This window comes from Corella eumyota, chromosome 3 (genome assembly GCF_963082875.1).
Source record: "Corella eumyota chromosome 3, kaCorEumy4.1, whole genome shotgun sequence".
In the NCBI taxonomy this organism is placed as follows: Eukaryota; Metazoa; Chordata; class Ascidiacea; order Phlebobranchia; family Corellidae; genus Corella; species Corella eumyota.
In genome coordinates this window covers 5581734-5609535 of record NC_137492.1, presented here as the reverse complement: position 1 = coordinate 5609535, position 27802 = coordinate 5581734, and the positions used below count along the sequence as shown (strand labels likewise).

Here is a 27802-nt window from a genome sequence, read left to right as displayed (position 1 = left end):
TAATAATTTATGGAAATTTTTTGTATTATCTGGTTATATTGCATACCCATGGCTTTATTCACATCTTCTTGAATTTATAAAAAAAATAAATCTTATAGCAATTGGACGATCGACATAACTCGTTATCGCATCGACTAATCAACCTTTGACTTACATAAAAAAAAATCCTTCACGAATTTTCTCTTACAATATCATCATCGTCTGAAAAAGTCATTTTTGAATATGAATATTTTGTTTCGCTTATATGAGGTGGGTAATTGTTATTTAAATGCTTATTATTAGAAAAGAATTTAGTTTCCTGGCTACTTTCATTCGACAAAACTTGGTTAAGCAAATGCGAATGACGAACTTGCATGCGAGCCACTAATTTGTTAGGCCGCATTGAAAGATTGTAAACCGAGTCTAAGGTAATAGGATCATCTGGGTCCATCGTAAGCTCGCAAAGGCTGCTCAACGTAGCCATTAAATGCACGAACAGCATTCTGGAAAGTTCGTCACCCGGACACTTTCGCGAGCCCGTCGAAAAGAAAAGATATTTTTCGTGTGCTCTTGGAATAAGCTTTCCTTCTTCAGTTAAGAAACGATTTGGGTTAAATTTCTCTGGGTCTTTCCACTCATCCGGGTCGTGATTTGCAGCGTACTGACTGATAAACACGATAAGACCCGCAGGAATGTTGTAGCCTCCCAGAACAGTGTCCCTGTTGGTTGTGTGTGGTATTGTGCACGGAGTCATTGTTGTGTGACGAAATATCTCATGCATGACTGCTTCGGTCACTGGAAATTTATTGCGATCGTTTAAATTAGGAAGTCGTCTTCCTTGCAAAACAGAATCGACTTCTTCTTGGATCTAGATTTGAAAGTCAAAATATTTGTTAAGTTCATTTAAATATCATTAAAACGCTTTAAATTTTTTTAAAAAATCATTTTTAAAAATGTTTGAATTACTGTCAAAATAACAAAAACCATTTTATCAAAAACCGTAAACTCTAAACGCTTTTTTTCAACAAGAGGAAATTTTATATGAATTACCTCTTACCCTAACCCTTAAATTTCAAAAAATGCAACCAAATGTCGGTAAAATAAAAGAATTACAGTTTTCGGGGTAATATATATTCGGTTAAATGGGGTTGTAGAGATTATTTTTATAAAACCCTCACACCTTCTTACTGTTTTATAAAAAATAAATTAGTTTTACCCTTTTCTGCCATTCTGGAAAATACATCATATAAATAAATATCCATTGTGAGGCCGTTGAAAGTGTGTCTTGAGCGGCACCAAAAATATCGGTGGTCAAAGCCATTATAATGTCGTCTTGCATAATTCCTTGAGGATTGTTAACACTCTCTTCAATAAAGGTGTCTATGACGTCACGAATGTAACCTTTTTTGTATCCTGCTTTATGTTCAGTAGTGCTGCATAAATAAAAGTATTTTTTTGTTATTAAATTTACATAGTTCAACTTATCTTTGGAAAAATCTAGCAGTATATAAATAGATTTGATTTGACATAGTCACCCAGACCCAGTATTAAAACTTTTTACCATTTAATAATATTATTAATGTAGTGTATTGCCTTTTTATTAACCTATAGAATGCCCGTTTTAGCAAATAAAGTATTGTTCATGCATTACTTAAGGCAGCTACAATATATCGAACCTAGGACCTAATGTGTTAATGCCCAGTGTCTTTAACTTTTGCGCTATTTGCTGGTATTAAATATTTAATTGAATATTTTTTCAGACAGCATTTTTAAATTTTAAGTAGGATTTAATTTAACCGAAGTGTAAAAAAAATATAAATAATAACGACAAAAAAACACAGAATATCTTACCGGTTTAACATCCATTTATTTAAACGCAGAGTTAAAAAATCAAAAGTCTTCAAAACTTTTTTGTAGTAAGGTATAACCTAAAAGAAAAGCAGAAACTTAAAAATTCCAGTTTCAATTACTTAACACGTTTAATAAAAATCCTCGTTGCTTTAAACAAATAAATAATATTTTTATATCAGTTGATTATGTATATTTTTTCTGATAAGAAGTTAAAACTATTTGTTAATTAAATATTTTCTCCTAACTATATTGATTTCAAAGAATAAACGTGTTTTTCAAAATGAGAGATTAGTTTCTTTGTAATTAAGAAACAGTTTAGTTTAAATTTAGAAATAGTGGTAAAACCAAACCAAAAACGAGTTATATTCGATAACATAAAATACAGTTCGTTAATCTTAATTATTATTGAACATTTTAAATAAGACATCGTAGTATGATATGTGCCTTGCCTTTAATTTTTAATTTCTAAAATTTCTCACACCCTATTAGAGAAAAAAATATGACATTGAACTGAACAAATGTTTAACTAACCTTAACCCATGGCATAACATCGATTTGACTTCCTGAGTTAACAACTTCCCCAAATTCCCTGTTTAAACCCATCAAATCACGAAATTCCTAAAAAAAGACAAACTTTAAATTTCGTTACACATTAGTTGCATAAAATATTTTTTGTGATAGCACTAATCAACAAAAAATCTGAAGTTTTTAATTATATTTAAAAAATTAATATTTTATAATATTCTGAAGCCTACATAAATATTATTATTTTAGTTTATAATTACGTACTTAATCAAAAACCAATATTATCTTTTAAACTGTAATTGCCCGTATTAAATAAAATTCATTTGTTAAAATAAGCAGAAATCTAATTTTATTTTTATAGTCATAATAACTTCGCACGACACCTAATAAGTTAGTACACAAATTACACAAAGTTTACAGAATCAGATAAAAACAAATCTAATTTTAAACAACTTTAAAGATGATTGGGCAAAATGCCGCAAAAGTTGGCCTTAAGGCAAAAAAATAAATAAAAAAAAACAATTATATGACAATTTTAAGTTTTTTCTTAATCGATATGATTTATTTAAACTTAAAACGACAATTGTAATACAGTAATTTGTAAGAGGAAGAATTTAAGGCGAGCCTAATGATTGTTACCTATGATATCTGCGGCAGTTCATGGGTTAAATATTTTGTGTGACAACTGAGAGAAGAGTGAACTCAATACCAGTTCACATGTTGCGTGCGAAGACAAATGACGAAATTTTTTCACGCTCCGATAATCGCCACAAGCATGTAAAGCACTAAATTTTGATATCCCAACAAGCCACGGGGCAAGAGGCAAAAATAAACGACAATTTTGCACTTTGTGATTACTTAACTAAATGAACAGCCTCGCCACTGCAAATATTATTTAACTAACACGCATGTTTATTTTTATTGCTGTACATTATTACTGCTGAGCTTTAAAAAATGGCTATTTCTGTCGGGTCAAGACTTATTGGCACGGGGTTTCGTTACATAAGACTTCTCGATTAACACGGGGGTTCACTAGGTAAAAATATTTAAACCGATGAACCAGGCTGAGTTCATAGACGACTGTCACGCACACGCATACCTGCAATGTTGAAATGTTGTCAAAACTCACCCCAAACGTAAAAGATCACTAAATATAGTTTTGTATAACTACCCATCTGATAAAATTTTTGTATTTCGACATAACTTAAAATGGAATTCGTAGACACTCTTAACGTTAAAGAAATAATAAACACTAACTTTAAAACGCAAATATTTGCTTTATTCGCAAAATGATTAAGTTTTAATCGTTTTTAATAAACTATAAAAATACTTATTCGTGCACAATCCAAATTTAACTATCTGAACTTTGTACTTTCTTTAGTAGATATCAAGATAACTAAGAAGCAAAGCGTGGTTACTTAATTACTGAAACAGGTTAAAACCATAACATTAGTCTTTATATTTTCGGATTGCTTCGCGCATTTTGTTTATTTTATCGTTTTTTGTTACGCCCACTGATGCGTGAAAACCTAAATAAAAAATCAAAACGTGTGCTGGCAGCTTTGAAATTTGCAATATGCATTTTTTAACTTTAACAAAATACGTTTAAGGACTAACAATGTATTTTACTTTTTCCTTAAGTTGCGGCTCTTGTGGTATAGCCACATTTAAAATACCGTTCTATCCATATTTTACAACAGAAAGTTTGACTGTACTTAGTTAGTTTTCAAGACCAATATTTGCAAAATATTCACCTCATTATCGTGGCTGTAACGATGTCCAAACATCATTGTGCAAATTACGTTTGCCAAGGTGACATTGATTACCGACTCTGGCTTAGTCGACTTCGTTGCACTTTTTTGACATTCTTGAGTGACAATACAAACCAGCTCTGCAATTTCGTAGCAAATACTGTTTGACAGCTCCTGTCTAGTATTTGGCATTGAAACATATTTGTGCAGATTTCTTATGGCTAAACCTTTTATATCTTTCCATCTATCGCCCATATTAGAGGGTCCATTGAATACTATTCCCTTTCCTTGCGAAATGTTCTTGAAAGAACTAAAGTTGGGGCGGTCAGAAAAGTTTTTTCGTTGCCTAATGAGTGCTTCCTTAATAACCTTGTAATTACTCAAAACCAACACATCCGCGCTACCTAATTTCATTAGATAAACTGGCCCATACCTATAAATAAAAAAATATTCTAAGACTACACAAATTAAATAAATAATTCATTTAGTTAAGCTTGAAAATCCAAAAATCACCTTTTCGACATTGCTTGCATAGCTTCTTGTGGCTTTGATCCTAACGAAATAACGTTTCCAATCAAAGGCCATGGAAACGGTCCGGGGATATTCGGCCTTCCGGTTGTACATGTAATATAAATTTTAAATATTCCAAGTAGGCAAAAAACGATAATAATTCCGTAAATATTTTCAAACGCATGTACAACTATTTGATATAATTCATTCATTTTGCTATAAAATTGACAAAAATTGGTTAAAACGTATTGTTTGTTTAGTAAATATTTATAATTTGGTTACCATCATACTTTTTAAACCATAACATGTTTCTTAGAAAAGTATCACTAAAGTTTTTTGAAATACAGCTGTGCTAGTTAGTTATTTGGCATAATGTAACAAATTTTATTTTTTTAACTATTAGCATTCGTTTCTTGGTTCTAAGAAGTACACAGATACTAAAACCGCTTTAAAATTTTAAGTTCAATATGTTACATTCCCTAACCTCAAAATTACTATAATAAAAGATTAGCAATACTACTAAGCAAACTTTAACATTTATGCTAATTTAACTTTCGGCTATAGGTATTCTTAACCAGACTAACTATATATTTGATTAGAGAACGCGGCCCATAGTGCCAGCAATCGTTAAGAACGTAATATCAAGCTATTTCTTCCGGTATTACGAAGTATCGATTATCTTTGGCTCGCACGCAAACCTGCTACGAGGAAAAAAGGGAAAACGTGAAGATCCCCGCGTATTATCAGCGAGCCGTGCGTAAGTGCGCGTCGGTCAGCCTATTGTTGCATTTATTTGAGTTCAGGGTGGAACCTATAGAACTAATTTTGAGCCTTAACACAACATTATTATCTTGTAAGGTTTAACCCGGCTTACCACCTCATTTTATAGTCGTAATTGTATTCTTAGCAGGCTTAACTAGTTCATACTTTTACTTACTTGTATATTGCACGAAGCATTTAAAAATGCTTGTCAGCGCTGAAGATTGACTTTAAACAACCGAAATTAAGTACACAATTATTGGATTTATTTAAGACGATGCCAAAAAAGAGAAAAGTGTTTATAATAATTAGATTTGCAGACTCGTACGCAGTCTCGTCAGCGATTTTATTGCTGAATGATTTGGGTAACATTCTGTTTTTTTTTGTGCTGGTTACATTTTTATTTCATAAATATTTGTAAATAATACAAGAAAAAGTTAAAAATTTAAATTATTTTGTATTGTTGTATATTAATAGGTATTTTTTCAATATATAACAAAGTTTATAAAAAAGACACTGGCATATTTATGTAATACTATATACAATACATGATATTCATAGCATCAATAGTACCTTATTCTTTTATCTAGGTAAATGTTTTGATAAAATGAAAGATAAAAGAACAATAATAGAAATATGCTATTAAGACACCACATGGTTAAAAGTACCAAATCGACATAAATATAAAAGATAAAAATATGTATGACTAAAAACAATAAACAAAATACAGTTTTACTATTTAGCAGGTTCGATAATGAATTGTGCAACAAAATTGAAGAAACCCAAAATAATGATAAGGCAGTGAAGAATTGCTGGTAAGACACCTAATTTTCCTTGTGACCGTTTTTCTAACATATACACAATTGATGGTAGACAAAATATGTACACTAGACCGCATAACGAACCACTATATCTGTTAAAAAAATAGATATATATAAACATTACAATGTTATTAACACAGAAAAACTGCTTGACCCTTTGTTTTAAGTTTTAAACTTGCAAAGCAAAGGTTGTTACATTGGTTTAAATAATTTGTACTTTACCTTATGATATCTCCAATATGAGGATAAAATATTGCGACGCAGACACATATAGCTACAACACTTAGATTGAGGACAATCACATGAAACCTCCTTTATTAAAAAAAATTTAAAATTGGATTTTTTATTAAAAGCGTTTTTACCATTTTGTTAACATATACTTACGAAACTTTAATACCTTTTTTGCCTTTATTTTTTTAATAATTTCTTATTAATAGTTAATAACTTATTTACCCAGGCCATGCTGTATTAAAAATGGCGTACAATGCATTAAGCCTATACATATACGCAAGCAATGGAAAAACGGTCAGCATTTGAAATAGTAAAAAAATTCTGGCAACAGCTGCAAATGTATCAGATGGTTTGAGATTTTCCAACAAATTCTAAAAAAAAAAAATATAAAAAATATTTTTAATATAAATATAACAATTTAAATCCACTTACAGAAGCTATGCAGGCCTTTGACAAAGGGAATGTACAATAAAACAATATTCCGACTGTTAAGTAGGTTAAAGCCACTAACAAATAACCCAAACACAGGTCTCTGACGTTGTTTTCTGGATATTTGTTGTTTTTGACAATGGTAATAACAGCACTGTAAAAAATTCACAAATTTTAAAAGTAAATTAAAAACTTAATCCTGATAAAATAATTACAGGTTTTTTAAAAAATAATACTTGTGCAGAAAAAAAGCAAGTGACAGCATCCCGGTTAGAGCTGGAAAAGTTAACTTGAATTGTGTCTCCACAAAAAGGGGTTGTTGGGCATTTGTTAACTCAGAATTAAAATTCCAACCCCACTCGACACTTTTACTTATTACAAGTGAAAGCAAAATAAACACTGAACAGGTTCCTGTAGAAAATACAATTTTAAATTTAGCCAAATGTTTTTGAAACCTTAATAGCAAATTTTAGTGAAATAAAATGGTTTTAATTAAAACATACCTAAGCAGTTAAACTTTGTGAAAAAAGTTGGTGACTTGAAGTTTAGTAACGGAAAAACCAAAAGTGTAAGAAGCAGCGGAACGCTTTCTGGGGCACTCCACATCTTTAAAAATGGACTCTGCTCTTTCTTGTCAAACATAGATTTAATGCTTAAATGACTCAAATTTTGACTTGGGATTCCATGAGGACACAACACTGTTACATTTGTGTAGTTGGCAGATATATGTTCAACCTTGTCTAAGAAGTAGTAATTTTGCTTTACAATTTTCTTCCTATTTATTAGGTTTATTTTTTCGTTTAAAAATTAAAATATTACTAATAGGAATTTACCATAGATAAACACTCCTGTAGTGTACATAAAATTGCTCATCAACACCCAATAAACTATCATCCCGCCAAAAAATGTTACCAAAGCAAAAATAATTGCAATCCATTCACCAAACCGACCCAAATAATATCTACAAACATCCGAAAATTCGAAAATGGTGAAATCTGTAAAAAATATTTTCAGTCAGTAACATAGTAATTACAACATTTACAAAAGAATAAAATGGTTTATAAAAGACAATAATGTTATAACTGTTATTATATTACAAAAATGATCAAAATATTAGGATTGCTTTACCAAGACCATGTTGTGACTGCAAAACAATGTAGGCAGTGTAGAGTGTTAAAAACCCTCCAAGAACGATCAATATTAACCCTAAACTAAACCCAGCTTGACTAATCCCCCAAGGCATTGACAGAAGTGATGTGCCCATCATTGTATTCCAAATTGCAAATCTAAAATATATATGAACAATTGAATTATATATAAAGATTTTTAAAAGAATAAGATAAATGAACCCGTCAGTTTCACTAATAGATTTAACATTTATGATATATATACATAAAGGCCTATTATATAATCAACAACCCATATTTTCTGATATATATACTTAGATTTTCTGGGATATGTAGATTGACTTAAAATAATCTTTTTTAAGCAGGTTTGTTACTTAAGTTAACTTACATAGTAACAATGCTACTTTGTTTTTCATTCGACTGAGTGGGCATAATAGAAAAAAATGAAGATGGAAGTACATGGTCAGGCAATCTCTAAAAAATAAGGTTGTTTAATCAGGTGCTTTAGTATGCAAGAATTTAAACAAAATTAAAAAATATGTTTATTTGCCCAGTTTTTAATCAATAAAGGAATCAAAATAACAAAGTTATTACCATTCTTAAATCATTTGGGTCTACCAGCTTGCTGTAATATTTATGCCTGTTAAAAGTAACACTCAATTCTGCAATATCATCGTGGGGTATAAGTTGGTGATTAGACGAATTTTCAGATAGTTGGTTTTCCAGCTCATTGCCTTTTCCGATGCTCTCTGATCTATAGTTTGAGTTTTCTTCATTTAACTGCACTGTAAAAGTCATAAACGTAATTCCATTAAAACAATTGTTGTGTTTTATAAGGGCATTTATTATGTTAGAAGCTTAAGGGACCTGTTTTATGGTACTTCTACTAAACTAATTTAAGAAGCAACAAGGCTAGAAGTATGTAAAAAGTGTAATTCCACTAAAAAGATAACTTTATATTCTTACAAAACTCCGTTTGTATTTTTATGTAGCTTGGAATACATCTATTAAGAAATATATTTAACATGTTGGTTTTAAATATTTAATACTGCAAAATTAAAAAAAAAAAGAATTTCTTTTTTAATGGTAGCCCCACCATTACCTCAATACTTATTGTTAATGTTAGTTTAATATTCAACTTACACTGACCACTATTTGAGGTTCCATTGTTGTACCAACGTGGGTGCATTAAAGGAAGTACTCGTGAACCTCTATGTTGTAAATGATTGGGTAGAGGCATAGAATTTGTTTTGTTATCATCTGGGGGGCTGAAATAGTATCATTTATTGCTTGATAAAATATTTTTAATACAGCTTAACATATGTATATATGTATTTTTAATCTGTGGAATAATTATGTCACCAAGAGCGTAGTGCACTTTTTCCACAAAATTAAAATTTTGGTTCCTTTTTTGATATGTTAAAAATTGTTAAGCTTATTAGAAGTAAAATTAATTTACCTTTGTAAAGTCCTTGCATCAGTTGGAGTAAAGTTTAAACTTCCATAAGATTGTACAGCAGATTTTGAATTTAAAATTGGAATGCCTTGGTTTTCCATATTGCACACAATTCTCTGCACCTAATTGCCTACCAGTGTTTTTATAATCTGATAATATAAACTATTATCTTTAACTTTAAAACAGTAACAAATCAACGATATAGTCTGAATCTGATTATTTTTTGTTTAAAAACGAAAGGTTCACCATCGAAAATAAACCTTTTCGTGTAGGTCTTAAAAACCAATTAAAAATTAAGTTAAGCAGTTGAAAAGCGCGCATATTACATTTGTCATTCTGACTGTGATTGTCAACTGCTAAACATTTAAAATATAAGCGCTGCTTTAATTAAATTATCAGGAAGTAAAACCCAAGTACAAACTTACATATAATAGCAAACAAAGAAGCTTTGACCGACGGACCGTGGCGTAATAACAAAATATAAAAGACGAGCTATTTGTATATCTAATCAGCTGTTCTCTACTATGACGTCATAATGTTATTACTTTTTATATTTATTTATCCTCAATGTAAGAAAGAAATACATTTTATTTAAAAAAACAAAATAGCTCAAGGAACTTTAAGCATAATTTGCAAATTAACATATAAAAAAATTATACTAATATTACTTATTTAATGAAGTTAAAATATAAACGATTTGAGCTTTTAAAATATAAAATTTTGCCTATTTATTGGTTCCAAAGTTAAATTAAAAAAAAAAATTACTAAGCTCACAAGCTGCTCTTAAAAAATTTAAGACGACATACATTTAGAGTTATAGTCAAAGTAAAGACGAACTCGACCTGTTTCACCATCAAAGCGATTTTTTAAAACATCTAAACAGCGTCTTGGTTGATTGTATTCATTTGAATATTTACGGGTTAGACTTTGAACAACAAGCACATTATCGGCTTCTTGGGTTGTTTTAGCCCCACCGTAGATTGATGAGATATCAAGAGGCACTGAAGTGTCCTCCTTACGAGGATGGCTAACAACAGTTACATGGACATTCTCTTTTGTAGAAAACTTTCGTAGGAGCCCAATTGCACGATCCTGTTCATTCAATTTTTGAAAGCTATTATTTCGAGCATTGCTGTCTAGCATAAATTGTAAATTATCGAGTAAAATATGCTTTACATCATTGACTATAACTGCTTGCCGCATTGTCTCTAAAATGTGTTCGATTTTTTGTTCTCCGCTATAGTTCATAAACCACATGTGTAGTTTTTCAAATTGATCAGCTAGTTCGTCATATCTACTCATATTGCTTGCTAGGTCAATTTTGCAGAATTGTTTAAACATTGTCTTTATTAAGTTGTAGTTTTGAACCTCAAAACTTCCCCATAAAGTTCTCACACCTTGCATGCATAAGTCAAGCGACATTTCCGATAAAAAAGTTGTTTTTCCACAGCCTGTTTGTCCAGTGAGAATAGTCAGTTCACCTTGACGGTGTCCTTTTAATATTTTTGTTAACTCAACATATCGCTGCCAAGGAATGCCTGCAACGCTCGATTTTTCATCCCCTAATAACTCAGATTTTAAATCATATTGAAAGTTTTGAAACTTGACGATGTTTGTAGAATTAAAAGCACTCGATTCATTCAATATTGAATCAATTTCATGATCACCAGAACCCAATACTTTCATAGCAGAAGTAGCATTTTTATTGTGAACATAACAACACCTTTCAATTGAAATTATTTTAGAAAATTTGCACACTGCATCCCAGCTCAATGCACTACTTCCAAACCACAATATTACTTGTGAAAATCGTTCCAAATATGGCAAAAAATCAGTATCAAAGAAAGTGCTTCCCAAAGGTAAGGATATTGCCTCATACGATTTTGAATTCTGATTAATTGCCATTGCATCAAATTCATTAGCTGTTATTACAATACATTTAGTGTGGGCACTTACATTGTTAATTAAAAATAAAAATTTGTTGGTATCTGCTGGAAAAGTTTGAAACAATGAAGTATCACATATTTCCGAAATAGCATACTGTTTATCTTTTATGATTTTTAAACCTTCTGGTGTTTCCCCAAGTCCATTACTATGCCCACATTTAAACCATGGTAACACGATGCCATTCAAATCTTCAGTACATCGGATGTTGTTTTTTATTAACTGGTCATGCAATCTCGAATCTATCGAAAAATTATTTAATATTTCCAGGGCCTTGGTATAATTCAAACTCGAAATTTTCTTGCTGTTTGTCCATATTTTGTAAATGTCTTTAATTTCTTCATCAGATTGTGGATTGTCTCCTTGCCATTTAAGATTTTTTAAGGTGTCTAAATTTTTCGATTCACAAACAATGGATTTAAACAACTCCCATGAACCTTTTGAGTTGTTTTCAACGTTTAAAAAATCACCAGTTTTTTTGTTAATGTACCAATTTGTTAAAATAGATGATTTATTATTTGCAAAACTCTTTTCGCATTTATAACACGTCCAACCTTCTTTAAAATTTATTTTTTGTTGGTAAAAAAATAAGCGAATGCTATTTGAGCAAACGCTTTTTTGTGAGTCTATAGAATTAGCTCTACGAGCATTGTAGAAATTTATTTTTGCGCCAAAACTAAACTTTTGACGAGCAAAAAACATTGTCAATTTTATTCATTTTACAATTTGGAATGCAAGAAATGATTTGGGTCCCCTTACTAACAAAACTATAAATTGTACATTCAACATGCACCATCTGCAGACTTATTGCAAATAAATAAACAGTTCTTGCATCATGAAAAATCAAAACACACACGCACGTGTAAAAATGTGCGCACTCAAGTGTCTAACCAAATCAATAAACCGCATAAAACTAATCTATCCTCAAATAATTACTATAACCAATTCGGATTTATTTTACAATAGACGATGGGCTATGTTTGTGTATAGCAATTTTTAATTTATTAATGCAAAATAAACGTTAGTTACATAAATTTTAGCAATATCAGTTTAAAAAAATGACTAGTAAAGTTTGATTTAACAAGAATTCAAATGTAGAATTAACCAGCTTTCACCCAAAACGTAATCTAAAAAAATACTTTATACATTTTTCTGAATCTCATCTGACCAAAAGTTAACATTTGTATTCACAGCATCAGATAAACGTAAGCAAGAAGAATTTATTTTGCGAAGTATTTTTTGTGCAACCAACAAAAGGGTGGTAGGAATTAACAGTGAAATAAGAATATAAACTTTGTTGAAAGGAAAGAAGAACCAATTTATATTAACTCTCAAGTTAATATAAATCACTTGTCGAAAAAAATTGTTCGTACATGCATAATACGCGAAACGAAAAACTTACAAAATGTTCATTGTAATAATACGTAAGTAAATAGTTAAATGTTTTATTAATAGGCTAATAAAGTGCACGTGTTTAAAAAAATAACGCCAATTTCGGCAACTGTATTAGTATAGTAGAACAGCACTTTAATTTTAAACATTAATATTGCTATAAGAACTTGAACCTTAAATGGCAAAAATAAGCATATGCTACAACCTTTTACAGAGACCACAAATGTCACACAATGTTTTTCGTTTGAACATTTATATTTACAGATTAAGGCAAGTTAAAAACTATAATTTCATTTTATTCTGTTGGACTTTATAAAATTTAATAAATGGAACTCAATTGACAGCAATCCGAGCAAAACAAATATAGCAAATATACAGAAAAGGATGAATAAATAAAATAGAATATAGACAATACAGAATAACTATAGTCAAAAACCTTTAAACTCACTTACATAAATTTTCTCCGTATAATGTTCAGTTAAATGTTAGGTTGATGCTTCAACAGACTTATAGTTGAGCCAGGCTATAGCACGTCATCAAGAAAAGAGGTACTGTCCCTTCTGTTGTTGTTAGTCGTTCTATTTAGTGTACAAGCGTCAATTTCGTCATGCCGAAAATCCGGCAAAAGATATCTCCGCATGTATCTAAATAATGAAGCAGTTTGTCGTGAGTATATTTTATTTAATAGTTGTTTAATATATTCAAACTACTTTATAAAACAAGAAAAGGCAAATTTTTGTTACATTAACCTTTTTTTAAAAATTGTAAGTAGTGACACAGGTATTCAATCATATTACCGAAAGTTACTTGACCGAATAAATTATATAATGAAAACTAAAGATTTGAAAACGACATTTACCGAAATTTGGGTTATTATTTTCTAGAAGTTAAAGGCAGTTACAAGTAAAAGTCTGGAAGAGAACGGTTAAAAGAAAATGTCACATTTTCGGTAAAACGGCATTTTGGGCACAGAAGAGTAATTTTGATAATAATTTTCGGTCAAGAGTAATTTTGGTAATAAAACAGTAATCAGTAACAGAACCATTTTTTAATTTATATTGAACACTACATTAGTAACTTTTATTAAATAACAATAATTTAATACTAAAACAACACTATACCAATAAATACAAACAGAAAACAAGTCTTATTAATAGCCTATTTAAAAAAATCTACCTGTTTACAATGCGGGTGATTGCTTGCTTGTAATGTCTATTTTCCTTTGAAATACTTCCAGTTGTCTCTGATTTCTTTGCATTACCACGAATTGGAGGCACAGAGAAATGCATTGATGTGCATTTCAAAAACAGCCTCTGTTAAAAAAATAAAATTTTATTTTTTTCAAATCAAAAAAAATAATTGCACAAGAAACCCACCCTTAAAAAGTGGTAAAAATCTTTAATATTTTGCGGTGAAGGAATAAGGTTCATTGGTGGGGGTCTCGGGTAAATCCCCTTCTTCATGAATTTCATCCACATCCCGGAACGGTGATACTTCCACTCGATCTCGGCATTATCCCGAACTCTGTCGAACGAATGCGACATCATTGCGATAAGCATGTTTAACATGACAACCACTGCCCACAGGTGGAAAAGCATTGACAACAACTGGCCGATCGTTTCCGTTATTGCCTGAAATTTGACATAATTTAAAAAACAACAGATGATAAATTATCAGATCATCATATCGCTTAAGTCCTGTTTAAAACAATATAATACAAATATCTGTATTTACCGCTTCGGAAGTCGAATGAGGAGTCTCTGTAGCTACTGGAGGTTCGCTTCCCCATCCATAGCCATATAAAGTCCAATACTGTTCCAATACTGAGTTTAAAATACTGGAATACACTGGCATACAGGCTTCGGTGGCATTTATAAACTCTTCTCTGCATACTTTGGGATGCGTGAGGGTATTGTTGTCGATTCGAAAAAGACGAGGCTGTAAAAACAGGTCAAGTTTAAATTACTGTATTTTGGTTTTACATATTAACATCTAACAAAGCTTTTTCGCTTTTTTGTTCAACATATTATTATTTAAATGTAAAATTAATATCAAAAATTATATGTTTTTAAATTGAATACCAAAAATTAAGTGCAAGTGTTATAACGCAATATTATTTTAGCAATAACCGATAGCGTGGTATAGTAGTAAGAACACCAGTAAAGTACACCACATCAAATCGTGGGTTCAATACCCACTGCTTTTATTCTGTAGCGCCCTTGAGTAAGGCGCTATAAACGGTATGTACTTTTGCTGAACTAAAACTTAATCAGCAGTTTAATTATCGGGAAACTTTAATCTATAATATTCCAAACTGCCGAAGGCAACTCGAAACTGGGTCGGAGTAACTGATGTTACTCTATGTTTAGGTCGCGTATTCAACCTTTCCACATCGAGAATAAAGATATAAACATAAAAAAAATACAATTTCTATGAATTAAGTATTACCGTTCCGTAAGGCCAGTACAACTGAGTCATTGCACATGCAAAAGCAAAGAAAGTTACAGCAAAAATAAAAAGGAACCGAATTGTATCAATTAACATTCTGTCAAGTGATAATTGTAAAGGACCTAAAAAAATTACAAATCTGTTGTATTAATTTTTTTTAAGCTATTTCACCTTATATATATTTAAAATCGACACATTTATTTTTAAGTTAAAAAAAAAATTTTTTTTGCTTAAAATCAAAATATTAAATAAAAATGTAAATATACGTAGAAATTATAGCCTAATATATAGCAAATTCAAAAAATATTAAAACAAAGTTTTATATAAACTTACCGAACGTTCGGTCTATATATAACAATTCCATTGCTCTAATATGAATAAGCAGAAATATGCAAGCTAAGCATGCTTCCGATATCATTATATGCCAGGATTGCGAAAAAGTCCACTCGTTTCGATTGCATTGTTCCTTTAATAAAAATGGATTTTAGGTTTAATGTCAACTTAATATATCGCCGGGCTAATATTTTAACAGATAAAGAACAAATCTAAAAAAAATAGTTAATTTTCCGTACTTGTTGCGCAGGGTTCATTAAATTTAAACAATCAACGTATGGAAATCTGCTGACGTCATAAATTTTTAAACTAATCACAATCACGAACAAAAAGCAGGTGCCCAGGTCGTTGACTCTCCAAATGTTTGTAACCATTTGGAAAATAGTAGTTTCTTGAAATTTTTTGACCTAAAAAATATGTAAATATTTTTTAAATGTTATATTCTAAATTTTTTTTATTAATTAGTTATACCTGGGCCCAGATAGTAATCTCTAAGAATGTATTTAGGTATAAATTTAAAAAAAATTTGATTACTTCATATTAACGAACGGTTTGACCAAAAATTTCTCCCCAAAACGCCATTTTACCGAAAATAAAACAAAAAATTTTCATTTAAACATTCACTAAAAAACCATTTATTTTAAAAATTAGGGGCCTGAATTTAGTAAAGCGTCGTTTTCAGAGAAATGTCTCTTCGGGAATAAGAGCCGATACCACTTTTTAAACTTTATAACCCAAGTTTATAGCCCTTAATATTAAATTTACGAAATTATAAAACTACCTGGTTAACTAGTCTTGCTATAACCCATACGAGAATAAAGTAATCCAAGCCTGACACCGGCATGCCTAAACAGTCGCATTTTTCGTACGTTTGAATAACCAGTCTTAAAATCATAAGTAGAACGAAGGCGACTTCCGATACCATGTGGCAACAAAAATTAATAGTAGGATTTAAAAGAAGTCGTCCAAATCTATAAAGAAAAACGAGTATTAATGTTTAACATTTATTTATTTTTTATGACGTTTTTATATTCTGATAATTTTTTGTGCTAATAATGAATTGACCTTTACGAAAAAACTATAGCCTTGATGACAAAGATTTTTAGAAACTGTGCCATCATCTATAATATAAAACTTTACGCTGTAGTAAGATTTATAATAAAATCCGCTATTGTAGAAATATGGCAAAACTTTTAATATTTAAAAAGTTAAAAACTTAAATCTAAACATCGCCAAAACAATATTAAAGATTCTTACTTTGTGTTTGGTGCGACAACAAAAGCAATGCTCAAAAAAGGAAAAATAAGGCCAAGAAAAATTCTTCCAAAAAATGTTTTCCAGCTGTTTTCACTTTTAAAGACTGTTCCTAGTCTTAAACAAGAAAGTGCAAGTTGTGAGTTGTCGTGCGCTACAAATTCTTTCATTCGAACTTCGAAACTTCGCTGTAAGGGGGAGAGGTAATTTCGACGAACAATCTAGAAAAAAAATTTAAACTTCTAAATTTTTTATAAAATAATTTTGATCACTAAAAAAATTACCGTACTGATTAATTTAACAAAATATTAGTTAACTCCTACAAAATTTAGGCTTTAATTTATATGGCTACTGTATTGCCAACAAATTTTAAATCTCAGTGAGATGTTATGTAAATATGCTAGTGTTTTTTTTTACCTTGTGCGGGGGGCCTGGGACGTCGAATCGTAGAAGGTCTGCGAGATCAATTGGTGTTCTAACCTCACTTAACAAATCACAAGCAAAGTCTTCAACCTTTATTAAACAAAAACATCACGTTTGTTAACAATTTTTAATAAGGAAAATTCGTTATATATAATAAGATATATTTGCTAAAAAATATCTTGTCATACAAATGTTTATTCAAATATATATTTGAAGGATTAATAACTAAAAAAAGTTAGTTTGGCAAGCAGTTTATTAGGTAAAACAAAAAAATGCATTACTGTAATATTTTTTCCAAATATGTACCTGATTGGCAAGTGGTAAATACAAAGAACGTGCAGAAGGTTTGTCTGTTGCCTTTTTCTTTAATTTTCGATAGAGTTTAAAAATGCTGTCGAGAAAATCCCATGTAGAACCTTCCTCTTTAAAAACAAAAACAAAGATTTTTTATAAAAAAAAGAATATAAATATCAGAAAAATGTTATACTGTGTACACAATAAAACTATTCTTATCCATATAGTAATTTATTGATACTTTGTATGTAAACAACCAAGCACTATGGTTGTTTTATTGTAACCATAATTTATCTTAAAGAAAATTGTCTTAAATTTAAAATTGTATAGCCCCACAGAGTTCAATCACTTTTTTCTTAACAATATTCTCCATTCAAGTTTAAAAAAAAATTGTCAACAATGAATATACTGCCTTAAAATTTTTTATTTATACTAAAAAAACTTTCGGGTTACAGGTCTTTTATTTATTTACAACAAAACCCCTTACCTCCCTGGCCTTCAGTAAACATCATAACCATGTAAGCGGGACTTGCCATCGCCCTGTAATATAAAATCTGGTTGTTGGAATTGTCCCAAGCCTTTTCCAAAACCGACTTGTTATCTTTTTCTTTTCGGCTATTGTTTCTGGACTTTTTTGACATGTGTTTGGAGCTTTCAATTCTATAGCAAAAAAGGTGAATTTTTAGCTTATATGTTATATGAAATAAAACGATTTTTTATATCTTTATTTTCGATGTAAGAAGGTTGATTTCACGATCTAAACATAGAGTAACATTAGTTACCCCGACCCAGTCTTAAGTTGCCTTTTGCAGTTTCCGATATTATTAACTATAATTGCCAAATAATTAAACTGCTGATTAAGTCCTGGCTACAGGAGTTCATACCAATTATAGCACCTTACTTAAGGGCGCTACAGCATGAGAGCAGTGGGAATCGAACATACGGCCGCATGTAAAGGAGTGAGTGTTCTGACTAACCCTACGATCGGTCAATTAAGGAAGGATTGTTAAACTTATATTTTTTATCAGGCTAATTTTTTAATAATGTTATTAGGTAAAATTGTATACATAATTAAAATATGTTTGATTTCAATATTATAAATATAATCTGTTTCTTAACTCTGAAAGAATCTGACATTTAATGTTTATTAGTAAAAGAACAAATATGTCGATGGTAATAAATCATGGTTATATCTATAATGTAAATAAAGCAAAGGCGAGAAACCATAAACTCTGAGCGAAAATTTCTTGGTAATTCGAGTTGGCCTAAATAATTTAGATTGCGATGACATCCATACGCAAAATAATAGAAATCTTATTTACCTGAACCCGTGTGAATGTAAGATTTTAAGCATGACGTAATCGTTTTTATGAGCAGCAAGTTGGATTGGAGTTAGGCCTGAACAAAAAGGCTTGTAGTTAAAATATTGACAAACTAAGAGTAATTTATTTAATAAAATGAGTTTTTAAACACCAACCAGTCGGGTAAAAGGAGTCTTCTCCGGATATAACCATGTTGCGACTTTTATCATACTGCATAAAGAGTTCAACAACATTGTAGTAACCAAAGTCAATTGCGTGGTAAAGGCACTCTTCTATTTCGACCTAAAAAATTAGGTTCGTTATTAACTTATAATAAGTAAAAATGAGTGAATGCTTTCAATGTTTTGTTTAAATTAGTAAAAAAAAATACTTTATATAGCAGTAGGCCTACACAGTACATGTAATATATATTTTATTATGTAAGAAAATGCAATCTATAAGTAATTTACTGGTAATAATAAAAGTAATAAATATTCGAATCATTACAAATTTAATAAAATGTTGGTAGTTTTTTTATATTGCTTGATATTAACAATGGCCCTAGAGCATTTCAAGAAAAAATTAATGGACTAAATAAATATTCAATAAACGAATTAAGTAAGCAAACGGGTGACAATTTCTTTTTTCTATTTTTAAATACCGATTCTGGTTTCCGGTAATTTAACTGCGAGCGGTTATTGATTTTGTGTTTTTGAGGTATTTGTAAGCTAATTTAAACATCAATTTAAAAAATCATTAAAATGTCTAATAAAATCTATAAATCTTACAAAGTCTTTTTAATTTTGCATGTATTTTGTATGCATATAAGTAGGCTATACCATATTTAAAAAAAATTAATTAAATTTTAAAATGTTTTTTAATATTTTACTGTTACCAAGTTACCTTGTAGTCAAGCAATAATGACATCATGTCCATATTCTGATGCAGCATGGCGATAAATAATGCTGACCTCCCCCACTGATCTCTACAGTTTTTGTTAAATTTATCCCCCGTCCTTCGTGGGGCCGATATGGACGGATACGATGACGTTACTTCCGTTTCTACTATACCCGAGTCGGGGCGAATGTTGCGCATGCGCACTGGTACCGGGGAGTTCGACTTTTTGGTGGGTCTGATGCTTTTTAAATTCATTCCGTTCCAGAGCGAGCCTCGAAGTCTGTTTGTTTTTAAGGGGGCAATGTTCTTGGCAGGCGGCACAACTTCGTTTACCTCTAGGACTATATCATCCACAGTGTCTTCTTTTTTAGCTGTGTCGCTTTCGTCGTTCTTTTCATTCGCACCGCCCGATTCACTATGGTTGCCACCATTTTGGGCTTCTTCGTTTTTGTCTTGATTTGATTTAAGAATACCTCGAACTACGTCCAGATCTCCACTTTCTGCACCCCTGAAAAAGGAATATTCATTTAAATTTATAAATCCAAGAATAAATCACATTTTTAGGTTAACTGTAATATCAATTTTTTAATTAACCAATACAGAAATGCATGTTGTGAATATGTTATTATACTTAATAATACTGGGTTTAACTGAGGTCATAAAACCAATTAAATTGAATAAGTCACGATCTAATACACAAATGACAACAACTATACTATGTTAATATTAAATTGCATCATTCTCAATAAAAAAACAACACTCTGCATATTATATAAGCACTTACTTCAAGTATTTCAGTTCCTCTTCTGCTATAATTGCTTCTTTATTATTGAAGTACATTTGTGTAAATGTAGCAATGCTTTTCAGTTTGGCGTAGGTTGATTTTGTATGTCTCGGTGCCGTACCATAAGGGTTAGACGAATCCATTGACATACCGAGCTTATTGCCTTTGTGTTGACGTCTGTCTAATGTCATACTTGTGTATCTAAAAAAAGAGTTCATAAACTTTAAAATCATGCTTATCTGAAAAATCCACCTCAACTAAAAACTTCGTATCGCATTTTGCCTGACTAAGTTACAGATCTAGCAATAAAATTGTAACCACCATAAAACAAATGTTCATATTTTAAAAACTATTTTTTATTCAAACCTAGTGTAATCTTGATAATAAATAGCATGATATCTACTACTTTTCAAATATATAAAATAAACACTCTGCCAGTCTGAGCGAGACAGACGATATGCTATAGACTATAGATTACATACATGATTTAATTAAAAAATAGTTGTTTGGCAGTGCAATAAACCAAAAAAGCTAAAGCATATCCACGTGCTTTACAAAATCTAATCAACGCAAAAATGAGACAGACCTCAATCCTACAATAATAAATCAAAATTTTAAAGGCTAAAAACATATCAAAAATCAAAAGTTTCACAAGGTATTGCTATCTATACAGCGTTGTATTTAATTTTAAAATAAATTATTTTAAAAGATATCTTGAAAAAAATATTAATTTCTTACTCTTGAGTTCCGCGTCTGGGAGGAAAAAGTTGATGAGAAGCTGATTTCTTTGGTAAATTATTCCAGTCCTGCTCGTCTTCATCGAGAAGATAGATCTGATGATGGGACATCCTGACTCGTGAAGAGACGACACTCAAATGACCTAAATTCGTATCAAAAACTCAATTTTACGTTGTTAGTAAAAACTTTAAATTGATAAAGTCATAACATATAAATATTTTTTTTGTATATATCTTTATCCTCGATGTGGGAAGGTCGAATGTGCGACCTCAATATAAAGTAACATCAGTTACCCCGACCCAGGCTCGAGTTACCTGTGGCAGTTTGGGGATATTATAGATTATAATTGCCCGATAATTAAGGTTGCTGATAAGGTACTGGCTCAAAAGGAGTTCAAACCCTTTTTAGCACCTTTCTAAAGGGCGCTACAGCATAAGATCACTGGAGATCGAACCCAGGACCTCATGTAGTGTAGAAAGTTATCTGACCACTACATCACGCTGTCCTTTTTACTATTATTTGATTTGCTATTTGTTTTTTTACATATAAAAATGACAGTTACCACCCTATATATAGAAGCATTAATGAAAAAAACTTTGTTCGTGAATATGTACATAATTTTATAAAGCGGTAAAAATAAATATCGATTTTCAATCACGTTATTATTTAAAGCATTACCGCATCAAGTCTATACAAGAAAAGTCTCGTCTAATACAGAATCAATTCGAAACATATCGATTAAAATGAACCAACATTTCCAAAATTTATTTTCCTTTGTCGGGAGATTATTACACATATACAAAACACCATAAGTATTTGCTCGGTAAATCAATAACTGATTTTTGTTTTGACCAATGAAACAATAACCAGAATTTATTGGAACTTTCGAAATATTGTGTTTACACATATGGTAATATGTGATTAAATATTTTTTGTTTTTAAGTAGTAGGCTTATTGATGAACCGTTATAATGAAGTTTTAGATATGCCTTAACGTTTTTTCAGGCATTGGTAATCAGGCATAATGTTTTAGCAAGATATGCTGACGATTATTCAAATATTAGCGCACTCATAAATCCCCGTAAAAACTTTCTGCTGATAAGTTACCGCTTCTCGTGCGAAATGTACATTTCGGTTTAATTGTTTATTTTAATGCCTAACTTGCCCGCTAATAAAAAAAGATATCTGCTTTGAACGCGGAATTTGCAACTTTACTGTTTATGTATTTGCCTACCCCCAAATGTTGCTGAATTAATGTTACGTAACATCGTATCAGATTTATTCAATAAAAACTAATATCTTTAAAAGGCAAATAATGTTACTTTTAATATAACATCACGAATTTATGCTTTAATGCTCAAATAATTAGATTTTTGTAGAAGGGAGTACTATACAACACAAAACAAAAAATGTAATAATATACTAAAAAGAGATATATTTTTAAAGTGTAAAGTAATTGCATTATATCACTATATTTGGTTAACTAACTTTAAAGAGTATAGTAGCCTAATATTTAAGATATTGAACAAGTCATAAGTTATATGTACCTTTGCTTATTTTCCATTTTCCAGTGCAAGTTAAAACTATTATTGTAAAAAATATACTATAATCTTAAAAAACACAAACACAGGACAGTTATTGACCAGAAAGCTTACTTAATTAAGCATAACTTTCAGACAACAAAATATTTCGTGTTAAAGAAAGCGATGCTCTGTTTTCACTAATAAATATAACCTTTCTATACATCCAGTTGTGCTAATTCAACTGAAAATAAATACCCATTTAGTTTCAGGTCACTAAACAAGCAAATACTATAATTTTTTGCCCTTCTTAGATTAAATTTATACTTGCTTCAGGTATTTTAGTCTTCCTTTGCTAGAAATAACCTATTGATGCCCGTCTACTTATATTTTATTTACCTACACAAAAAACCCACTTCAAAGTGTACAAAAAAAGCCCTAAAATTGTCAATAAAACGGCCCATTGCTCTAGTTTGCTATTGTAATCTAATCTGTAGGTGTTTGATCTAGCACAGGCCTGTAGAATCACAAACGGTCTCGACCGGCGTAGACCTTAAAAAGCAGATTTAAACTAATGGCCTACAGCTTGTTACTGATAGCAATTGGGCAAAAAACACAGAAAATTAAAAAAAACTACGGCGCTTCCCTCAGGCCATTTTTCAATGTCCTTTTTGCATTGCGTCAGTAAACCGAAAGCACATGCGTTTTACAGGAACTTAGATAATAAATAACTGATCTATACAATACTTAACTTGATATTCAGACAAAACTTAGTCATACAGTTACTTGTCTAAATCTATATACTTCAATGCATAGTTTTATATAAGAAAAGACAACAAAACTGACACTCGCTTGGGTTTATCAATTATCAATACAAAACACTCACAGTGCCTTAACATGGCTGGTTATAAATGTTTTACAAAAGTTAACTGTAGCGTAATTGTGAATCGCATTAGTATAGGCAACTTCCGTGTATACATATTTGTTAATGACAATACAAAGCGCGCGGTGTGCGTAGGAAGGAGCCCATCCAAAATAAAATGCGAAGTTTTATTGCGAGGCCCAAACGCATTACAAATACTGTAAAAACATGGCGACTGGCAATTAAAAAATGTTAAGGGTTTTAATAAAACCTAAAAAATAAACTAAAAACTAAAAATAAACCTTTTAAAGTGATGTTAAGACTATTTTTTAAATTAAAAATTATCATAATTTTTTAAAACATTTTACCTTGTCTGCATTTGCTACAAAAATCCATTTCAAATTAAAAATTTTTAAATCAAATACGTTTTTTGAAATAAAATCCAAGAACAACTGAACTACTCGAAGGGTTTTCTTAAATAAATTCCTATTCAAATCACGATACACGAATAACGCAATAGGTAATTATTAACACTACTTTAATAATTTATTTTTCCGTTTTCATTAATAATCCACTGGTTGTACTGAACAATTATCAACAACCACCATCTCAAATCAAACGTTAATAATAAAAACTAAAACTGTAACAGAAACAAAAAACTATAAATCTTTAAGAAAATATACCCATTTGTTGACTAACTATAAACAATAGTTAATAAACAACCTAGATTTTAAAGACGTTACGAAACCGTAAGGTCACATTATTCGACAATTTTATAGCCTCGGTAAATTCCTATAAACGACTAACACACATAAAAGGTGATATTTACTTATTGATACTTAATCCTACTTTTCTATCCACAAAATAGGCGAGTTATAAACGATGTTTTTTTTACAAACTGTTATTTAAATGCCTCCTAACGTAATCTTTTAGTTAACAACAGGCTCGTGGTATTATTTCGCTTATTCATCCATAAACAATTACAATACAACAGTATGTGATCGAAGAAAATAAATATTTTAAACCAAAATAACAAAAAATCCTAGCAACCCTATTAAAAAATTAAATAAAAATTATTTAAATTAGCTTGCAAGCAGGTACAAAACAATGTTCATTTTTTCATTGTTTTTTCTTCTTAATTATATATATCAACTACCTATTTTTTTAAATTAATTTTCTATTACCTCAAACTATTATATTTCATTTTTAACCATATGATTATAAATTATTTATCCGTTTGGCAAATAAATTTTGATTTTCCTTGATTTTGTTTTTTTACCAAAATCCATAAAATCATATATAGGCTAAATTTATTTTTCAGCAAAACTAGATATAATACACTAATTCTTATTTAACAACACTTCTACTAACTTAAAATAAAATTCAAATACCTATAAACTTAACTGCCAAATTTTAATTACATTCGTTTTTTTTATTAGTCTATATATAAATAAAAAATTAATATTTTATCTGCATTTTAAACGTTGAAAAAGTAAACGTTTCTACATAACTTTTCATAAAGCTGAACTTTTAAATCTCAGAATCTTTTATAACCCAGCACACAGCAAGATTTGTCTATAAAACAACTGTGCCAATTGGCCTAGCGATACAATTTCAATAGAATTTAAAAACGAATGGTAGGTTAGTGTGTAACAAATTCACAAATTTTGTTTCATGTAAAACCATGGCTAAACAAAAAATCAAAATTTAACAAAATTAGTCAAAAGTTTAATTGTAAACTAGATATATTTAATAAATAAAATATGGTTCAAAATTCTTTGAAATAATAAAAAATATGCCTAAAACTTTACTAAAAATATTTAATAAATAAATTATAAGAGAAATATAAAAATTTATTTTCAACCTAAACGAAGGCCTTGCCTTTTTTACTATTTGCCTTATTGTAATTAAGCAACATATTACATTAATTTACTAGAACAAAAATTATTCTGAAAAAAAATAATAAATACACTGACAATAACAAAATGTTTCGGAATCAAACATTCGAACCATAATAATTTAAGTATAAACAACGCAACTGAAATTAAATCATCATTAATATGATTTCTACTAAAACATTGAAATCGCTATTTTATCGCTATTTTAAACAAATGCCGTTTGTTAAAAAAAGCGTTTTTAAAAATTGGCTCAAAGCAGATACAATTTTGGTCGTTGTAAAAAAATATAAAATATTCTAAGGTGACATAAAATAGCTTTTAAAAATTTTTTAGTAAATACCAAAAAATATGTGTTAGCTATATAGCGAAAGGAATATTTTCTATTAATAGTTTGTGCATAACTTGCTATGATATAAAATTTAATGTGTTTTGCATTAAAGCAAGGCTCGGTCATAAAAATTCCTTTGTAGCCACAAACCCAGATTTTCAGAGAATAATTTCAACATAATAAAAAATAAACGTCGTGGTAAAATATATAAAATAAAGCGTGGTTTTCGCGAATAAAAGATAACACGGTTGTATAATTTTGTTATACTGTGTTAGAATAAAACATTATGAGAAAAAATCAAAACTTCGTGATTTTGAAAAAAAATCAATTATCCAATACATACATATACAGCAATTAAAAAACTACTTATAAATTTAAATTTATACAATAAAAATTTTTTTTCGATTGTAAATTTTATACATTTAATTTTTTGTAAAATTTATATATGCCATTAATTTTTTGCAAATTTTATACTACTAACTGGTGTAAATTGATTGAAATAAATTATTACAAAGACGCATATTAAATAAAGCGAAATCTTAATGTAAAGTTCAACAATGTCGTCATAAATAACATCTTTATCTAAACATAATTCTTACATATCTACAAAAAAGTTAATTAAAAATACAGTTTTCGAATTCCTAAGGTACGTGTTGGGGCCTATGCTTTGTATAAAATTAAGAATATGTTTAATTGCTTGATTGCTTTTAGTTACCCACCTATAACCCTATTTATTAAATAAAAATTACAAAATGAGCGCTTCCACCTTTCTTTCTTTTTAATATCCGCTCTCTTCCTAACTTTCCTCTTTTTTCTCTTTATTACAACGAGAGAAAGGAACCGAATTTAACAAAATTCGCTACAGCGTGCATGCAAATAGGGTAAAATATTTTATAATTATTTAAATGATAAAACTAAATGTATAACGAGATTTTAAGGCCGTTAGAGCATCAGACTTGAAATCCGAAAAAATAACAAGAACAATTTTCATTAAATATCGCAATTATGAAATACAATTAACCCATCGTTAGATACATGTTTACCTATTTCTATATTTAAAAGAACTGTGAAAGTAATGACGAAAATGCCAAACATTAAGTGTTTTCAAAAAAAACAATAAATAATTACAAGATCTGTTTTTAATTTCCAAATTAAGATGACATGTTATTATATTCTAATGATAGAACGCAAAGAAAATATTTTTGTAGGGGGTTTTATTATTATTATTATTATTAAACTCTATGCAAATAGGGCCCCAGACGTCTACGACAAATTAAAATAAAACTTGTTTGTTCGTTTTAAAAATTTTATAATATTTCAATTTTTAATTTAACACATAAGAAAAATACTGTTTTAAATTATAATAAAATATACCTATTAATCTCTGCTAAGTTTTTGATGTTTTTTTTCATTAAAGACAACTACTTCGTAATTTGCGTTAATTAAGCTTTCAGTACAGGACGTAAAAATAGCCTTAGTATTTTCTTTAGAATTTCTTAGTATTACATTGGGTTAAAAATTTTAGACGTACGAGCACAAATAAATTAGTTTTATAAGAAACATAAATTTTAATATTTAAAGAGTAATCAAAAAGAGAAGTCTAAAATTACCTTCAGTTAATAACTTTAATGTTTCTTTATTCAGCGTTTGATTAAAGTTCGTCGAGTTCCTGTGAAAGTTATTTTATGTGCAGTTCGGTTTAAATACACAATCTTATCCTTATATAAACTAATTAACGACCTAAAAAGTAAACAAAGTTTAAGTTCAACGGACAACAAAGGAATAAAAAACAAGTCTGTTTGTTGATAGTCTGCTGCTTAAAAAGTTTCCCTGTTTTTACGAAGTTAGGCAAATATAAGCTTGGTTTTATATATAATCTATATCTTACTCTATTAAATGTGGCCTTATGTTCTTTTTAAAAGTTAAATACTTATACCCTAGCCTTATT

General features: G+C 29.8%; 4 protein-coding genes across 6 annotated transcripts; all 4 read right to left on the bottom strand.

The window, feature by feature from the left end:
* LOC145745222 (cytochrome P450 1A1-like) lies at positions 1–4828 on the bottom strand. Its single transcript, XM_082563228.1, has 6 exons — positions 4620–4828; positions 4110–4539; positions 2362–2448; positions 1831–1907; positions 1196–1412; positions 1–847 (listed from the first exon to the last, which is right to left on the bottom strand). Exons 1-6 carry the CDS (start codon positions 4826–4828, stop codon positions 170–172), a joined length of 1698 nt encoding a protein of 565 aa, XP_082419354.1. The 3' UTR covers positions 1–169.
* A 940-nt stretch (positions 4829–5768) lies between these two features.
* LOC145744694 (neutral amino acid transporter 9-like) lies at positions 5769–9596 on the bottom strand. 3 transcript variants are annotated; one of them, XM_082562608.1, is made up of 12 exons: positions 9443–9596; positions 9127–9251; positions 8578–8768; positions 8372–8457; positions 7985–8142; positions 7690–7851; positions 7360–7596; positions 7093–7267; positions 6860–7010; positions 6650–6798; positions 6419–6508; positions 5769–6288 (listed from the first exon to the last, which is right to left on the bottom strand). In XM_082562608.1, the coding sequence occupies exons 1-12, from the start codon at positions 9538–9540 to the stop codon at positions 6111–6113; spliced, it is 1800 nt and encodes a 599-aa protein (XP_082418734.1). In that variant the 5' UTR covers positions 9541–9596; the 3' UTR covers positions 5769–6110. The 3 variants fall into 3 exon arrangements, with proteins under 3 accessions (XP_082418734.1, XP_082418736.1, XP_082418735.1); XM_082562610.1 differs by having other exon boundaries at positions 7690–7869; positions 7994–8142; XM_082562609.1 differs by having other exon boundaries at positions 9133–9251.
* A 618-nt stretch (positions 9597–10214) lies between these two features.
* LOC145745427 (twinkle mtDNA helicase-like) lies at positions 10215–11466 on the bottom strand. Its single transcript, XM_082563503.1, has one exon. The coding sequence runs from the start codon at positions 11342–11344 to the stop codon at positions 10232–10234; it is 1113 nt and encodes a 370-aa protein (XP_082419629.1). The 5' UTR covers positions 11345–11466; the 3' UTR covers positions 10215–10231.
* Positions 11467–12583: 1117 nt separating this feature from the next.
* LOC145746515 (short transient receptor potential channel 4-like) lies at positions 12584–27596 on the bottom strand. Its single transcript, XM_082564810.1, has 18 exons — positions 27465–27596; positions 21248–21389; positions 20510–20710; positions 19732–20233; positions 19005–19131; positions 18850–18925; positions 18015–18187; positions 17540–17655; positions 17228–17323; positions 16814–17031; positions 16338–16527; positions 15796–15963; positions 15557–15689; positions 15224–15345; positions 14510–14713; positions 14152–14406; positions 13952–14088; positions 12584–13419 (listed from the first exon to the last, which is right to left on the bottom strand). The coding sequence occupies exons 2-18, from the start codon at positions 21355–21357 to the stop codon at positions 13299–13301; spliced, it is 2949 nt and encodes a 982-aa protein (XP_082420936.1). The 5' UTR covers positions 21358–21389; positions 27465–27596; the 3' UTR covers positions 12584–13298.
* Positions 27597–27802: the final 206 nt, after the last annotated feature.

What these genes read in the sequence shown, in the direction of transcription:
- LOC145745222 (XM_082563228.1), bottom strand. Translation starts at nt 4,828, where the DNA reads ATGAATGAATTATATCAAATAGTTGTACATGCGTTTGAAAATATTTAC. An exon ending in GTTACAGCCACGATAATGAG is followed by an intron (nt 2,449 to 4,109) that starts GTGAATATTTTG and finishes GTCTTTTTTTAG; the next exon opens with GAATTTCGTGATTTGATGGG. An exon ending in TTCCAGAATGGCAGAAAAGG is followed by an intron (nt 848 to 1,195) that starts GTAAAACTAATT and finishes TTTCAAATCTAG; the next exon opens with ATCCAAGAAGAAGTCGATTC.
- LOC145744694 (XM_082562610.1), bottom strand. Translation starts at nt 9,540, where the DNA reads ATGGAAAACCAAGGCATTCCAATTTTAAATTCAAAATCTGCTGTACAA. An exon ending in CACAAAGTTTAACTGCTTAG is followed by an intron (nt 7,268 to 7,359) that starts GTATGTTTTAAT and finishes TATTTTCTACAG; the next exon opens with GAACCTGTTCAGTGTTTATT. An exon ending in CAAAGGCCTGCATAGCTTCT is followed by an intron (nt 6,799 to 6,859) that starts GTAAGTGGATTT and finishes TTTTTTTTTTAG; the next exon opens with AATTTGTTGGAAAATCTCAA.
- LOC145746515 (XM_082564810.1), bottom strand. Translation starts at nt 21,357, where the DNA reads ATGTCCCATCATCAGATCTATCTTCTCGATGAAGACGAGCAGGACTGG. An exon ending in TAGCAAGACTAGTTAACCAG is followed by an intron (nt 15,964 to 16,337) that starts GTAGTTTTATAA and finishes CATATTTTTTAG; the next exon opens with GTCAAAAAATTTCAAGAAAC. An exon ending in ATATATAGACCGAACGTTCG is followed by an intron (nt 15,346 to 15,556) that starts GTAAGTTTATAT and finishes TAATTTTTTTAG; the next exon opens with GTCCTTTACAATTATCACTT.
- LOC145745427 (XM_082563503.1), bottom strand. Translation starts at nt 11,344, where the DNA reads ATGGCAATTAATCAGAATTCAAAATCGTATGAGGCAATATCCTTACCT.